The sequence below is a fragment of the Anneissia japonica genome, unplaced genomic scaffold (assembly GCF_011630105.1).
Source record: "Anneissia japonica isolate Jap-2015-1 unplaced genomic scaffold, ASM1163010v1 scaffold1698_len283567_cov170, whole genome shotgun sequence".
NCBI classification, from domain to species: Eukaryota; Metazoa; Echinodermata; class Crinoidea; order Comatulida; family Comatulidae; genus Anneissia; species Anneissia japonica.
In genome coordinates, this window is record NW_022747456.1 from 14,544 (window position 1) to 31,973 (window position 17,430).

The 17,430-nt window shown below is 35.0% G+C and overlaps 3 protein-coding genes and 1 long non-coding RNA gene across 4 annotated transcripts in view; all 4 read left to right on the top strand.

Annotated features, from left to right (window-relative positions):
• On the top strand, positions 1–447 carry LOC117120490 (protein krueppel-like). Its single transcript, XM_033265505.1, has one exon. It carries the CDS (start codon positions 1–3, stop codon positions 445–447), a length of 447 nt encoding a protein of 148 aa, XP_033121396.1.
• Positions 448–5,653: 5,206 nt separating this feature from the next.
• LOC117120491 lies at positions 5,654–8,341 on the top strand. The gene is made up of 3 exons (XM_033265506.1): positions 5,654–6,157; positions 7,150–7,524; positions 8,157–8,341. The coding sequence occupies exons 2-3, from the start codon at positions 7,212–7,214 to the stop codon at positions 8,339–8,341; spliced, it is 498 nt and encodes a 165-aa protein (XP_033121397.1). The 5' UTR covers positions 5,654–6,157; positions 7,150–7,211.
• Positions 8,342–8,620: 279 nt separating this feature from the next.
• Positions 8,621–10,696, top strand: LOC117120494. Its single transcript, XR_004447368.1, has 3 exons — positions 8,621–8,672; positions 9,796–9,862; positions 10,478–10,696. It is a non-coding gene; the product is annotated as an uncharacterized LOC117120494 (long non-coding RNA).
• A 615-nt stretch (positions 10,697–11,311) lies between these two features.
• LOC117120492 (gamma-tubulin complex component 6-like) overlaps positions 11,312–17,430 on the top strand; it is a 15,881-nt gene continuing 9,762 nt past the window's right edge. Inside the window, exons 1-10 of the mRNA XM_033265507.1 lie at positions 11,312–11,415; positions 11,784–11,991; positions 12,560–12,861; positions 13,072–13,257; positions 13,375–13,466; positions 13,731–13,870; positions 14,404–14,553; positions 14,980–15,061; positions 15,519–15,607; positions 16,233–16,405. Coding sequence (XP_033121398.1) covers positions 11,312–11,415; positions 11,784–11,991; positions 12,560–12,861; positions 13,072–13,257; positions 13,375–13,466; positions 13,731–13,870; positions 14,404–14,553; positions 14,980–15,061; positions 15,519–15,607; positions 16,233–16,405 — 1,526 coding nt within the window. The remainder of the gene's footprint in view (positions 11,416–11,783; positions 11,992–12,559; positions 12,862–13,071; positions 13,258–13,374; positions 13,467–13,730; positions 13,871–14,403; positions 14,554–14,979; positions 15,062–15,518; positions 15,608–16,232; positions 16,406–17,430) is intronic.

Below are 17,430 nucleotides of genomic sequence, written 5' to 3' on the forward strand. Positions count from 1 at the left end.
ATGAGGATACATAAAAGATCACATGAATGTGAATATTGTGGAAAAAATTTTAGTAGAAATGACACTTTAAAAACACATTTAAGAATACATACAGGACAAACACCATATGAATGTGAACTTTGTGGGAAGAAGTTTAATCATTTGGGTCATCTGAACAGACATTTAAAGATACATGCAGAAGAAACATTACATGAATGTGTGCATTGTGGGAAAAAAATCAAACAAATGAGTGATTTTAAAGTACATTTAAGGACACATACAGGAGAAAGACCATATGAATGTGAACATTGTGGAAAGAAGTTTCGTGAATTGGGTCATTTGCAGAGACATTTAAAGATGCATAAAAGAGAAGCACCATATGAATGTGAACATTGTGGAGAGAAATTCAGACTCGGTCATGAAAACACATTTGAAGATACACAGAGTAGAAATGCCATACAAATGTGATCTTTGCGAAAGAAAATTTAGATACTTTAGCCATTTGACAGCACATTTAATGTTACATACAGGAGAAACACTGTATGAATGTGATCAATGTGAAAAGAAATTCAAAGACAGTACCACTTTGAAATCACATGTAAGGACACATACAGGGGAAAGACCTTATGAATGTGAACATTGTGGAAAAAAGTTTAGTAGAAGTGACACTTTGAAAACACATTTAAGGATACATACAGAAGAAAGACCATATGAATGTGAATATTGTGGAAAGAAATTTTTATCAAAATAGCAATTTGAAAACTCATTTAAGGATACATACAGGAGAAAAACCTTTTGAATGTGATTATTGTGGAAAGAAATTTTATCAAAGTAGCAATTTGAATACTCACTTGAAGATACACAAACGAAAGCAATCTTTATGAGTGTGAAAAGAAACTAAACACAGTATCAATTTGAAAACTCATTTGAGGATTCAGAAGAGAAATCACTTGAATGTGAACATTTTGAAACATTAGTGATTTGAGGCTGCAAATAGGAAAAATGTGATCATTGTGAAAGGAGATTCCATGCAAGTGTGGTAATTGTGGAACAAATTTTTAATCAAATTTGAACATTGAAAAACATGTGTATTAATAACATACAGCACAGACACCATGTGTATGTGAACATTATGGAAAAAGTTCAATCTGTATAACACTTTAAAAAACATTTAAGGATACATATAAGAAGAGAGACAATTATAAATGCGACATTTGTGGAAAGAAATTTAGGAACAGTTTAGCACTTTGAAAGTACTTTACATTTGAGAGTGTGCATACAGGAGGGAAGCCATACACAATGTTAAGAATTCTGTAGGTAAAATGATTATCTGAAAAGAAATTTGATATCATATTTTTAACAATGTGGAAGAATTTGAAAAGAATGTTTATGCAATTAAAAGAACACTTGTGTACATACCAAACATAAATTGGAAGAAACATGAATCTAATTAATTTGAAGTTATGCTGTAGTACTGTACCTAGCAATTTTAAAAGACAGCTAAGAAAATATAAGGGATGATTTTGCATTGGTAAGAAGAATTTAAAGACGTATAATTTGATCTTTTCCTATCCTTGATAAAATCTTTTAGAGAAATAGATAATTTTATTAAATTTATCATAGTATTGTGTAGACTGGTTTCCAGTCCCTAATCTTTCTCTTAATCAGTTGAAATGCTTAAGAACAATATCGAATTTGGCACAAATGGCGTTCCATATTACTTATTTGCATGGCGTTCCATAGTATACTTTTCAATTCTCATCAAAAAAGTTTCCCAACATAAACTGACGCTGGTGGCGCTTTCCGAAATGCGCTAATACTAAGAAAAACTTATCCATAAATTAGAGACTTGTGGCAAGTCTAAGTATTGTGCTGTATTTTAGTGCAAAATAAACTTGGTTTCCATTCCAAACTGGGTAGTTAAAACAGGTAAACAGGTACAGTACTTGTTTTAGTAAAATTTAGTGTAATTGAATCCACAACTGAAGAAGAAAAAAATAGCTGATAGTAGTTGTTTTGGTGCTTGATGTTGGTCATTTACTATACAGTATTTATTTAATTCACTCAATAAAACTGAGTTATCATCAAATGGAATATCTGTCAGTTAATTTACCAGTGTTGATGAAAATTTTGAAGAAAAAAGTCAGTGATTAAAAAAAATATGTAGGATGTTGCTGTACATACAAGAGAGATGTCATGTGAATGTGAATTGAGGTTTAATCAAATTGGGATACACATGGAAGAGACGTTATTCTGAATGTGTGTGTGGGTTTTTTTTTGTTTGTTTTTAATATGTTTAAATGCATGCATCAATTTTGAGATCACACTTGATAATACAAGAGAGGGAGATCATGTGAATTTTACGGGGAATTTTCTTATCATTTTTTTATATCGTCTGCAAGTCAAGACTTGGTTTATGCACAAGTGCAGATGCTTTATTTCTAGGTTTTTATAAAACAATACCACTTTTAATTTACATCAGTTGTTTACATCAACGTGAAGGTATTATTGCATGCATTAATCAATGCAATTTAACAAAAGATGCACATCTCCACACGCGAACATTGTACATTATTGATACATAAAACGATACAAGTTGCGAGTACAGCCGTTGGTTATTAGTCTGTGTGTCATATATTTTGATGGTGTTACTATTTTATTATTATTTTTTTCGCAATGTCTGTTACATCTGATTTGTTTTGACCACGAACTTTTTAAGTGCTTCTCTATAAACTACAATTTGATTCGTGAAAATTGACCAACAAAATTAAAAGTTAAAGCAAATGAAAATTTACTAATTTTTTTTTTGCATTTCAACAATGTTGTGACAAAAGGAAAATTTTCGAGTAGATACAGAAAAATAATGTTTTCTGCGGCAAACGTGTGTCTCATTAACCACTGGACGCCACCTCATCTATACTAAATAATTGTTGAAATAAGGAATATAATTGCAGTATGATGTTAGTGCAAAAAGTCATTTTGCGCGATTCCCATGGCAACTGACATGCACGTGAAGATGCCAAGTTCAGTACAGTACAATTTCCCACTCATATATACTTTTCCGGTCAAGACAGCACATTTTTCCCCTTCTTAAATCATCTTAATCATCTGAGCGCATTAACAACGTTTTACACCTCATCCACCTCTACAATACTTTCGACCATGAGAAATTAAAAAGAACATTTTACAATTAAAACAAAAAAAAGTGCCAGTAAAATCGGAACTTTAGTATCCCGGAATCGTGGAAGTGCCTTTGAATGAAAGGTCTCTCAAATATATTTTATGTAATTTACGTTTTTTTCTCAATTGTTTTCTGGGGCGGATGCAGGATTTAGCGATTGGGGGTGCGTGCAAGAGCGCAGATCTGTTTTTAAAGGTGGGGGGACATTTCGTGGAAATAGTACCTGTAGATGGCCGGATGTATCATAGAAAATAAAACTACATCTCAGCCCCACCATTTGGCGCGGAGGTGGTAACATTTGGGGAACTACAAATAGTTTCTCTAGATGCCGGATATGACACTCAGTCTTATATAGTAAAATTCATCATCATCGATCTAATTCATATCATTGATCGAGTTCCTAGTCCACATATCAAGCACCCTGAGCATCTTACATTAGATGGATGTGCGCTATATAAAACTACACTATTATTATTATTATTATTATTATTATTATTATTATTATTATTATTATTATTATTATTATTATTATTATTATTAATTAATCACTGTTATCTACCCTATTAAAACTTATCTTTAAAGTATTTACTATTTTACTACCCACGGCGTTCTTCGCCAATGTCACCTTAAAAATATGTGGGGTACGTGTCCACTGCCCCTATGATCTGCGCCCTTGGGTGTATGAGAGTCCACACCACCTCAGTCCCAACATGGTTGGGGTGAGGTGCGAAAGTTGTGAGAATATAGACCTCTCTGGGTGCCCGTAAAATTGCACTCTCATACCTTAAAAATCTTGCCAATAATTAATGTACACAATCCAATATAATACAACAATTATTTTTTTCAACACAATTAAGGGGTGCGCCAGCATTTTACGTAAATCCCCATCTATTAGTTATGAACCCCATAAAGATGTATTTAGTGGATATGTACAGGGACGGCCTACGGCCTACCTGACTTTCTGTTGGTCTTTTAATCTTGCACACGTTACTCTTATCTTCAAAAGGATTAAAAGAAAATATGGAAGGATATGAATTATAGGGGCGTCAGCAGGAATTCTTATTCAATGTGGGTGTGTGTGTAGCATAGGCCGCGTCCAGGGTGCCGCCAAGGCCAAGGGATTCCATCCAACTCAACTATGCCTAAATGCTACTAAGACCTACGCATGGAAAAAATTATCTGACCATTTTCAAGAGTGGAAAACCTTGAATTTTGAAGAACTTAATTATTTTTTAAGTTCTTCAAAATTCAAGGTGTTCCCCTCTTGAAAATTATTATAATGAATCAATGAACCCAGAGAAAGGGAGGTTCGAGTTCTTCTCTGGAAAATGTTGATTTCTAAATGGTGGACAATGAGATTTCCCGACTTTTGAAGTATTTTTTAATGACTTTAATGTAAAAGACACCTCAGAAGTCGGGAAAGCTCATTTCCCGCCTTCTAGGAATCAAAATTTTCCTGGGGAAGAACCCCGGACCTTCCTTTCTTTTTGGGATTCATCTCATGGAAAAAATCGTATGCAACTACTCAATTTTTAAAAAAAATGTATTTATACACACATAACAGGCTTATTTACTGTAATGAGAAAGTTTACCTTACCGTTTTCATGAGGGGGAAAACCTTGAATTTTTTAATGTTAAAGCTTGTGCTTGCTCTCCTTTGCCTTCTAAGTTATAACACATAGTACCAAACTCAAGAAAGAAAATTTAAGATAGATCGTTTTACCTAAAAGAAGGCCTCAATGTGTAATGATGTTGAAAGAATATGTTTGTAATAAATAAAGCCATAAGGAAAATGCTTATATATGGCCACACTCGTTTTTTTAAACTGAATATAACATAAGAGCATTTCTTGTTGAGGTAGGCCAATTTCCTCTAAAAATTGCACATTTAGGGAGTTTTGATCAATTCCGACGAAATTAGAATTAAAACATAAATATTTTTCGCGGGCTTCGCGCGCATTTCTTAGGGTTAAAGCTTGTGCTTGCCCTCCTTTGCCTTCTAAGTTATTTAAAAACATAATAGTCAAAAACTTGAGAAAGAAAATTTAAGATAGATCGTTTTACATAAAAGAAGGGCCTCAATGTGTAATGATGGTGAAAGAATAGGCCTATGATTGTAATAAATAAAACCACGATGAAAATGCTTATATTTAGTTTCAAACACACATGTGTGCCCTATATTAACAATAAAATAAGCTCTATGTCGTATTGTTTTCTATATGGGGTGGGGGGTATCACACCAAGTCATAAATTACTAACCGGGAAAATTATTACCTTTGCCCCCCCGGCGGGCCCCCCGCTTCCGCCGGCCATGAAGGCCAAGGGATTCCATTCAACTCAACAATGCCTAAATGCTACTAGGACCTACGTATTGTACTGGCTAAAGGCCTATCCACCTCTTGCCTATCGTTGAGTTACAAATCTTAAGAATCTATCATTGTATAATTGCAAAAAAAAAAAAAATAACCACACAATTGATAAGCACATCGCGACGTATTGATTGTTTTCTATTTGGTGCTTTAAATGGAATTCAGACTAGGGTCGTAGCGGCCGCGAATCTATTAGTCAACAAATTTATAGATAGTAAATAAATAAAAATGAATAAGTATTCATGATGTGTGAATGCTTGAAAAGTGGCGTCGAGAGGGGGTCAGGGGGGTCGCTGCCCCGGGGCCCGGATCTACTGGGGAGACCGGACGAAGATGAGGTGTGAGGTGTTGTCCCCGGGCCCTTACTGGCTCTCGACGCCACTGTGCTTGCATTTGATGCCGAGTGTGATCGCGTGTAGTAAATGAAACAGTACATGTATTTCTTTTATTTATTTATTTTTTTTGCGGATTGGGCTTTCCATACGTTTCGAGTAATTGTTTTTTTTAACCCCAAACGCGGTAAACTCGATTTGTCACTGTTATCGTCGAGGCGAGAACTTGATAGAATTCGTCACCTGGGAGGTCTAGCCTAGGCCTAGTGGACAAACACGGAAATTCAAGAATCCATGGTAATTATTAGTGTTTAAAAGGACTAGCCAGCCAGTATACCTGATCCACTAGTAATTCATGTTCAATCAAAAATAGATGGCGACCGTGCTGATCCCCTGTGTTGTTTGCGTGGCTCTCCCAGTCAGTCTCGGCTACTAAACTACTACTCTAGGCCTAGGGCCCAGGTCCTAGCCTAGGGCCTAGCCTATGCCTATATAAGCCTAGGCCTAGGCTGGTAGTCAGATCGCATACCTAGGCCTAGGCTCAATAACTATATACGTACTGAATTATCGTTCCGACAAAATCAGATCAGAAGGTGACAAATTGTCAATTTGTTAGCTCAAAATAGGGAAGTAGCTAGGGTAGGCCTAGTAGTAATTCGTAAATTTAACTTGCACAAGGAACCTGTTGTTCACAAAAGTGGATCTTTTTTCCGCATGAATTAGCATCCCATGCGCTTGAAGTAAATTTTGATCAAATCTGCTAGAAATGGCATTTGCTTCAAGTGGCATCCGCTCGAATTGACGGGTTCTCTTATTATTAGACCCATGCTCCTTGTTACAGATAAATAGATAATTGTGGCGTAAAACACATTTAGTTCGATTTGATGTTTCAAATGATTATGTTTGTGATTTCATGATTTTATGCATTGCAATGCGCCTATAAGGAAATGTTTTTTGGATATGCGGTGCAATATAAATGCTTTTTATTATTTCATGTATTATTATTACAGTATTATTATTATTATTAAATTATTATTGTTATTGTTAAATTGTTATTATTGTTACTGTAATTTCGTAGATTTTTATTTTTTTGTCTAATGCTAACATGATTAATGTGAATTTCATCCATGTAACTTTCATATTTTAACCAGCATTCTGATTTCCAATACATTTCTCCTATACTACGAGAATATTCTGCCTACCAGGGTAGTGCGCTGCCAGCGTTTCAGGTAGGCCAATGTATAAACATTGCAAGGGGTATATAATGTATTTTTTTCTATTTTTTTCAGTGTTTAAATACTATAAAGGGAATAGGATTAACAATGTCAGTAATATTTAAGGTATTATAACTATGAATTCTGTGGCTGAAAACATTGACTCTCTTGGCAAACATTTACTTGGTTCTACACTGCTTGGCCCACATCTGGTCCAGCCTGTTATTACCGTTGCAGAGTGTAAACGCCGTTTGAGGACATGTGCATTTAACAGTCTTTTTCGATATCAACCAGGGCCGCATAATGCAACCAAAATAGTGTGCAACGAAGGGGGATTTAGTGTCTATGAGAACTTGCTGGTGAATGTTTACAAATTGAGGGAAAGACGATTGTATGATGGCGCTAGCCGACTGGAGGAGCTCGTTGAAAAGCTTGCTGCAAAAGATGAAGGTTAGTGAAAGGAGCAACATACTATAGAGATTTCACAATTTTAAAAAAATTGAGAAAAAGAAAATTCTACTCAAATTTTGAGTCTTAAGAGTGCCATTTCCGGCCATCCAGACGTGCCATACTTATAAATTTTCTTACATCAGCCCCAACCATAGGCCCCTATAGATTATCCATCTCTGAAAGCCCCTCTCTGCTTTTATTTGAAGCACATAAATCAAGGCTTTCATTTTCACTGATATCTAATGTTCAGATTTTTTACAAAAAAACAATGCTTAAATTGATTACCAGCCAATGCAGTACAGTAATTTCGCGTTATAATTTCTAGGCCCCACTTAAAACGCTGACTATGTAATTTATGATAGTCATAGACAGTAAAGGGGACTCAACCGCTATGATGCTGAGAGATTGGCCCTTTGATTGCCAAAGCCTAGGAAATAAGCCTAAGTCTAATTGGTGGGTACTCTTTTCATTACATTTTTTTAGAATCTTTGTATGATGTATACTGTATAAAACAAATAATGACTGCTCTAGTTTCGGAAAACGGTAAACCTATAGCCCCGAGGTGATGTGGAGACTGTAGTCAGCCTACTATCTTCCAGATCGATTAAAAGGAATCTCCTCTTTACCTACAGATCTTAGTACAGAAACAAAAGCTCTTTTACAATTACTCTTGTTGTTGGCTGGTAGTGAAGAAACAGGGGCAGAAGTACCTATTGGCCACAAACCTCTTAGGTTACCAATTTCAACGCAGGTAAACAAGGTAAAGTACACTAATGAAATATATGCCCCAAATATAATGAAGCTAGAAGCATCTTGAATGTTTTAATACATTAACTAAATAAACAGTGGCATGGTTTAATACTCCCCTTACATTTATGCCTTGGTTGCCACAACAAAAAAGGACAAACAAATTATTTTGGTTCAAATATAATAGCCATAATAAGTATCAGAATTGAACAAAATTTCCAGAATCGGCCTGGGACATACCCTTATCAACTCCCATCATTGCTTTTCCTCTGGTCTGTCAAAAATAGACTTTTCCCTTGATTGCCCCTGTCTCTTATACACATCTAGATGTGTATAAGAGACAGGTATTATTCTTGTCAGGTGCATGATATTCAGCTTAATGGCTATGCACACTATTCTAGGTATGATTCCACTAGGCCAAATTAAAAAAAATTGTGTTGGCCACGACCGACCAACCGACCGACCCAAAATGTATGAAATTGAGGCTCGGCATTTTGATTTTTTGTATCCCTTTTTTTTTTTTTTTTTTTACTACACTACAAAAAAAAAAAAAAATCCTACCAACCTACCCAATTTTTTGATTTTCCAAAACATGGCCAACACAAGATTTTTTTAATTTTTTTTGTTGGCCCTATATAAATATGTTTCTATTATAAGAATACTGTTGATTTCTATAATAAATATGTTAACTCCTGCATATATTGATTAAATATTGAGAAAGAATTTTCAGAAAATATGGGCTGATTCCTGTATAAATTTTGCATAGCAAGCATTGGCGGTTTTTTAGCATAATTTTTGCAAGGAGGATATTATTTGCTGCACTTATTTTACATACAGTCCAGCCCTAGCTGACTCGAGCATAGTAAACGGTTACACATTTGCCATACTTTTAAGTTTTTTAATTGTGTGGAGTATACAGTTTCTCAAAAACCAGCTCAAATTTGTGCGGAAAATTACTAGGAATATAGGTGTGCAGAATCGTAATTACTGCATAATACATTGTTTATACATCAAGATTAGGTCAAAACCTTATTTTCGGTAAAATCTGCGTGGAAATCACCCATTATTTTTCGAAACGTTCAGACATATTTTTAGGTCACTCTTTTGTACGGAGGATATACTCCCCTCACGGGGTTTACTTTAGAGTCTTTCACATTTGCACTAGCACAGGTGATTAGGTGCTGAGAGGTTGAGGCCAACGTAGCTCCCTCAGGAGAAGATTCAATCCAGGTTACGTTGTGAAAATAGAAGTAGCAGCCAGATAGTGTTGTCAGACCTTTAAGTTAAGTTCACATGAAGCCCGGATCCGGTCCGGAGCCTCGGACAAAAAATCATGAGTTGTTACGTTTTTTGTAAAGTGTACAAATTTAATGTGAACAGTCCTATTCTTTACCACTGAACCCATTTTTCACGATTTTCTGTCCGCGCACCGAACTGGATCCGTTCTTGGTGTGAACGTAGCTTAAGTGTCATTGATATATTTTCACCCTGTTGCCAATATAATGATTCTACTTGAATCTACAGGGAACTTTTTGAATGCGCAGGGAACAGAGCCGATAGGATGGGCCAACAACATAATCTGGATACATTGGTAGGCTGAACATTTTGTTTCCTGGCTTTGTGCGCTCCAAAATTATATGTGATAAACAACTGTGATAGGTCTATATTTGTGTGTAAATATGACAATATCATGCCCGAATATGGGCACATCACAAAAATTTGTCATGTAAAATTTGATAATGTAGACTTATTTTTTACTATTTTATTCCTTTACTTGTAACTACACCTGGAAAAAATTGTTTGTGCTCCAACCATGAAGATTATTGACATAATATACCTAGTGTACTACACAATATATCATTTGTACACTACAATAATGCTAACCCAGTTTTGTTGTAACACTTTGTTATTAAATGCTCGGGTAAGATTGTGAAACAATACAACATCGTTTTTTTTTACGATCATGATGACTATAATAATTTTTTTTAATATATTGGAAATTTACTACCATTTAGTAGATCAATTCAAATTATTGGGGGACCCATCTGGAAATAAATACTTTATTTGGATTTAGAGGGTTATCTCAGATATCAACATTGATGACTTGTTTTCTCAATTTTGTTTCATTGTATTCAGTTGTTCAGGTTTTGTGATGTTATTCAGTTGATATCAAATAAATAAAATCAAATCAAAATTGTTACTTCAGGTTTTTCAAATGGAACCCGGAAGAAATCTACACGGCCATGAGCTCTTCCTTGTCAAGGTAACAAATGCTTATATTCAAATATTCTGGACAGCGAATGAAAGATGAAAATGGAGGCCCAGAAGAGGAGTGGAGAGTCCTAGGCCCAATATATTCCTACAAAATAATTACAAAACGAGTAATTTCATCGCTCCACCTGTCTGTTGATGTTTTAGCTTGTAGGCCTTGGACATGAACAATAGTTTTTAAAGTTCGCGAGTAATATGATCGTGGTTCAACCTGAAGGTCACGTTTCACCTGATAATCGCTTTTTGTGTTGCTGCTAAATAGTGCACCGTCAAAATCAGTTATTTGCTGTTCAAACATGCTATACATTGCGTGTTGTTAATCAATTTTTTTTTATCGCTTTTTTCGAACTGGTCCCGTTTCTACTGCAAGAAAAAAAGTGATTTTCGATTGATTTTTTCCTTCCAGTAGAAACAGGCCCTTAAAAACCTTATGGAATGCTTGCCCTTGTCAATTTCATGATAAATTTTGTTTAGAATGAATAAATAATGCATTAATTAAATACATCATCACAGAGTTATTTCCCTCTCTTAAATCATCAATTAACAGGTGTCTGATGGGGCAGTGCAGCATGTATGACAGCATGCAGCACGTATGGCAGTTAGCAGTGCAGCACGTATGGCAGCATGCAGCACGTATGGCAGTTAGCAGTGCAGCATATATGGCAGTTAGCAGTGCAGCATGTAAGGTAGTTAGCAGTGCAGTATGTATGACAGCATGCAGCATGTATTACAGTTAGCAGTGCAGCACTTATGACAACATTCAGCACATATGGCAGTATGCAGCACATTATGGCAGTTAGCAGTGCAGCACGTATGGCAGCATGCAGCACGTATTGCAGTTAGCAGTGCAGCATGTATGACAGCATGCAGCACGTATGGCAGTTAGTATTGCAGCATATATGGCAGTTAGCATTGCAGCACGAATGACACCATGCATGCAGTATTTATGGCATTTAGCAGTGCAGCATATATGACAGCATGCAGCACATAATGCCAGTTAGGAATGCAGCACATATGGTAGTTTTGACTATATATTATTTATTGAAAATTGCAATTATGGTCGTACTATCTTGGATGTGATTAGTTAAGTATTTTCTGTTTCCTGTCTTGTGTACCATTCTGTAAGTGGCGGATTTGTGTCTGCTGTTGATTTGGTTGATAAATAAATAAAATTTAGGCTCATAATATGCAATGATAACCACCAAGAAAGTCACTGAATTTTACGATTATCTGTTTCTCAGCTTTCCTAAGCCCGCCGAGAGGCCATATCTGTCAGAGGCTGGCCCAGATGCATTGGACTATTTATACCATCTAAGAAAATATGAGTTAACCCTAGTAGAGCCTAGCATTCAGGTTCAAAATCAAGTTGAATTAACACAGTCAGATCTTGTGAAAGATGGACTCAATATACTACTTGCAATTCCTTCAAGGACTTTCCAATTTGAAAGGGTAAGAAAAACCTGTCTGATAATAACAATAGAGTTATAGCTGGCCTTCAAATTCCACGTTTCTTGGCTCAAACCTTCCAAAATATCAATTTCAGTTACCATATTTAGTAATGACATGCCTAACCTGTCACTCTTCGCAAATTGTGTTTCTGAGATAATGATCAAAACATGTTGGATTGTCAAAGTTTTTGAAATCTATTTTATTGCACGAAACTAGAAATGCTATGTTATTATTTTCCCTATTTTGACATTAAAACAACATTTTTTTACAATTTGGTGATGGTCGCTGTCGATGTCTGATATCTTAAACTTTAAAGGTTGATTTCTCAAATACTGTTTTTAAACAGCTGTATATTTTTACTCCTCTAACTTCATAACGAAATGTCAGATTTCAATGATTCTTTTACCATTTTTTATAACGTTTCACTGCTTAACCTTGTATTAATAACTAAAAGTAAATTTTTTGTGAGGAGTGTCTGGTTTGGCCTGCCCTTGCCGCATATTTTAATATTTTTGTTATCCTCCTCTCCTAATCATGAATCATTTTTTATTTTCTTTTTGTGAAACAGGAAACTTCATCCTTCCATGTAAACTGTAATATTCACTACAAGGGAACATCACCAGAGATGTTAAGCCAGAGCTTAGCACCCCTAGCTGAGGCTGGCACTCAGTACTGGCAGCTTAGTCAATTTGCAGTGCAGCGCTCGTTAGACTCGATGTACACCGGGGGTCTGACATTACAAGCATTTTGTAGTGGCATACGCACCTTCCTACAGTTGTATAGTTCACGAGTGTTAACTGTGCCGTGGAATAGTCATTCCACTATTAGTATGGTCCGACATGCTTTCAGAGAATTCATCGCCCAGCTAAGGTACAGTATATATTGATGTATTTGACAAAACCCACAGTATTGACATCGGGGTGGTGGTGTGGAATGATTTGTGGTGGGAGTAGTTGTAAGGGTTAAGTAGTGGTGCTGGCTGGAGAATTACATGATTTGGTTCAGACCACTTTGTTACGCCACAGAAAAGATGTTTACTAAATTTGTGCATTTCATTTACACTTTGTATTTTTTTTATAGATATTTATGGATGTTCTGTATGTGCCACAGAAGGAGGTTTGGCAGACCTGGAGATCCCGGAGATCCTCTCCCTACTGGAATTCAACTGCTCTCCTACATTTACCAGGAAGCCCTGGATTGTTGCAAGTCCCAGAATTACAAAGTGATATTGGCACTGCTTCGGACTACTTGCGGGCCGTATCTCATGTGAGTGAATCTCTAGCGCCCTCTATATTAACTCTTCAGAGGTAGAGTAGTATTTGGTGATCTGTGTTCGTTAGTTCTGTTGAGGGAATCATGCAGGAAATTTTCATTTTCTTGTAGGTTTATTCAGGACTGGATCTTCAATGGCATCTGCCGTGATGGGTATGGAGAATTTATGATCACAGCCAACGATGAGTATCTTCAATACAGAGGTAAGAAAATATAATCATATGAGCTGTCATGATGGAAAATAACTAAAATAATAACTACTTTTAAGATCATACAAAATCACCATTGCATTTAAAATATTTAGTTGATAATGTCAAGCTAATTTTTTATCTATATTTTTAATTTGTAGCAGTTATATTTTTGAATCTCATTTGTTTTGTAATTTGATACGGACATGTTATTTATATATATAATTATATAAAAATAATGGCCTGTACAAACTTTTAAGTATTGGTCTTAATTTCCAGACAAGTACTATTGGACACATGGTTATGTCATGAATACAGAAAATAGTAGCAGCAGTGTCCCAATGTTCCTGCAGGAACTAGCCAATGGTATGTATGTGTGTGGAAAGACTCTGAATTTGATGAAGCTATGCTGTCCTGGGGTGAGTAACACTACATTAATCCTGTTAAGCATAGTAAACAAAACATCCTTAGCTTACAGTTTCAGTGATTGGCTATGAGGAAACACATTGCTATTATTATTTTTCTGATGGAAGGTCTTTCTTATGATTTATAATTTATCATTCAACTGCAAATTTGACTTCTATGAAGTTAAAATAATGAACAGTAGGCTGGATGAATTTATATTCTCAGTCATTTTGTATTGTTTAATTTAGTTAAACCAATGAAATGAATCACTGTGGCTTTCTTATGTATCAAATCTAAGGCTTAGTTCACACTGAAGTTGAATGTGACAAACTATATATTGACGCTAATTATTAAACTGAGTAATTATCAATCATAAGAATGTGGCTGTGTTGTATACTTTAGTACAGAGAAGCTGTAATACCTTTACTCATAACTTTGGCAATTAAGTCAATTCCAGTAGATGGCCCATCGTTGTAAGTTTTGCTGGTTTTGATATGTGATAGTGTATACGCATAATGTTATGTTACTCAATGTGTTTTCTTTATAGCATTTTTTATGCAACAATCATGTGCCAATTCCACGACTCACTCTGACGTTCTCTCTGGAAGAGTTAGAACGCATTGATAAGGAGACGCATGTTTACACGGAGCGAATGCACAACATAGCCCGACGCAACACTGTGTCGAAGGAGGAAAAGGTATGATGTGGGTGGGTTGTGAATTATAATTTACAGAGCTGATCATTTGGGAGTGTTTAATGTCTTAGTGCTTAAGGAGGGAAGTTTTAGGAAACAAGCTCTTAACATCGTACAAATGTTTGATAAAAGTCTGATAAGACATTTTTGCTCTGATCAGACATTTGAGTGCTATGTACTCAAATATTGTACAGTAAAAGTCTGATAAGACATTTTTTTCTCTGATCAGACATTTGAATGCGAGGTACTAAATATTGTACAGTAAAAGTCTGATAAGACATTTTTTGCTCTGATCAGACATTTGAGTGCTATGTACTCAAATATTGTACAGTTGGATACAGTGAATAGGACTGAGATTTGTGTAATATATTTAATACGAACAATATAAATGTCATTCACATTTTTACTATACTTTTGGTTTTTGTTCAGGAAACTAGGTTGGAGAAGGCACGAGAAGATCTGCTGATCCAAGCAAGACGGACTGCTGTAGATGAATTGAATAGAATAAGAGGTAATAAAGAAATCTGTAAACATGCAAATTCTCTATTTTAATTTATTTCAACTATTTTATACTATTTTACTTTGGAATAATTTATTTATTTATTTTTATATATTGTATGTTTATCTTACTTGTTCTGTTCTTATGTTTTATGTAGTTTATTAAAATATCTTTTTTTGGTTCTCTATTTTTTTCGTTGCATAGATGCTATTGGCTCTGCAAGTTTAATAAAAAAAATATGTTGGTAATAGTGGATTTTGCCTGTATGTTTCAACCTTGTTATTTGGTCCATCCAGCACTTATGTTTATATATACTCAATTCTGTGAAGGAATATTCCTTAATTATTTCCACTTGGGCCTGACAGTCATGATGCCAAACACAGTAAAGTTAAAAATATAGATTATAGAAGCATGTATTTTATATGTATTATTATACTATATGTATTATACAATGTTGCTTTATTGACAGGTGAGATGAAGCAAGTTAAAGAGGCAGCAGATGAAAAGAAGAGGAAAGAATTAAAGGAGTTAAAGGAACAAATGCAGCGAGATCTGGTGGTAAGGAAAACATTGAATATGAAGTACCTGAAATATGGTCCCATTTGTGTTGAGCTAGGAAACTTCTACAAAATTTAAATATTTAAATTGTTTTTTGTATGTTTAACCACCCTTGCCTCTCTGATGGAGAAATGAAGGGTATTGCAGTAGCATGTTGTTGTCTGTCTGTGTGCATGGTGTGTGTGTGTCCTTCCTTCCGGGCACATAACTCAAAAACGACTGGATCGATGTACTTCAAATTTTCACGCATTGACAATGTTACATATATCTCATGCTCTCGGAAATTTTGGTGCTGATCTGAATTAAGATGCAGATTTTAGAATAGTTGTGTCTTTATTTCTATATTTGTTTCTTTGTTTTAAATGTTATTTTTTATTTCATGTACATAGAAGCTTTATCTTGAATTATGCACTATACAAGTGTTATTATTTATTAACAGGTCGAGGATTTGTAATCTCAGATTATCTTGTTAACTCTAGGCTTTGTATCCCATTATAACATTTGCTGGTCGTAAACTTTTCATTGGAAAAAGCTCTGTAAATTGGGAACACCCTATGTTCACTCTGTCTTATCAGAAATTCTAATTGATAAAATAATTATTTTATTTTTTTGTCCTAAACTGCAGAGACGTGCAATGAAAATTGAGGAAGAAAAGGAGACAGACCGAAAGGAGATTGAGGAGCAGGATCGTATTGAGAAGGGAATTGCGGACATAGAAGGAGAGTTGGAGAGTAAGGCAAGGTGTGCTCCATTTTTTAATACATTAACTGTTTATTTTGTTCAACAAAGGTGGAGATTAACTATGACATAGGTGGTCTATACTGCATACTTAAAAAGTGTTGTTTAGAGGATTTGCGTTTGATAGTAACTTGCGTTGTGTGGAAATGTGTTTGGTACAGTGCAAAACCAATTAGTGTAGAAGAATATTATTATCCATTTCATATAATATAACTTTATTTTATCAATGTACATTTATACATTAAAATTTGGGTTGGCTCTGCGTAATGCTGCAAATACATAGGTAACACAAACATGTGCACACTTACAATAAATGCACCACATAATTTTAATACTATAATTTTTTTTAAATAATTTGGCAACAAACAAGTTTCTTTCAAAATCTTTAGAAATAATATTTCGAAACTCGCCCTCTTATCGTCATTCAGCATTTTCTATGCCAAAGATGAACCCATGTGGACACCCCTTAATCTGTAAATTCTTCTTGAAACTACTGTTACATGGAAGTAATTTTCTCCTCAAAAATGTAAATATAATAAAATTATTAATTGTATATAAAATAATGTAATTTCAAATAAATTATCAAAAATAATTTTTCAAACTGCCGAGACGTGGAAGTAATTTTCTCCTTAATAATAAATAATAGTAACTGCTACTCATATATTTTTTTACATTTGTGTCGTCCTGTAAACCTGTTTTTGCAAATGTCCCTCTTTGTCTCCCTAGCATGTCCTGTTATATGGACGAATCTAGGGCGTCTGTGTTCATTTAATGATTTGTTTTTCGTGATGTGATCTGTCTATTTTTTTAATGCTGTATGTTTTCTTTATTGAATCTGAATAAAGTGATGAATAAAAAAAAGTAGGGCCTTAATGGCACAAGGAATGAAACTATCCCTAAACCTACTGGTACTCGTTTTCAGAGACCGTTACTGCTGACTACTTCGCATTTTATGAAAGAAGGAATTTGCAGAATGGAAAGTATTGCACCAATCAACTGTCTTTTTTTCTTGATAGAGCTTGTCAACTGAACATTGGTCAATACCGATAATACGAGAGACAATCTTAACTACACTACATAAAGGC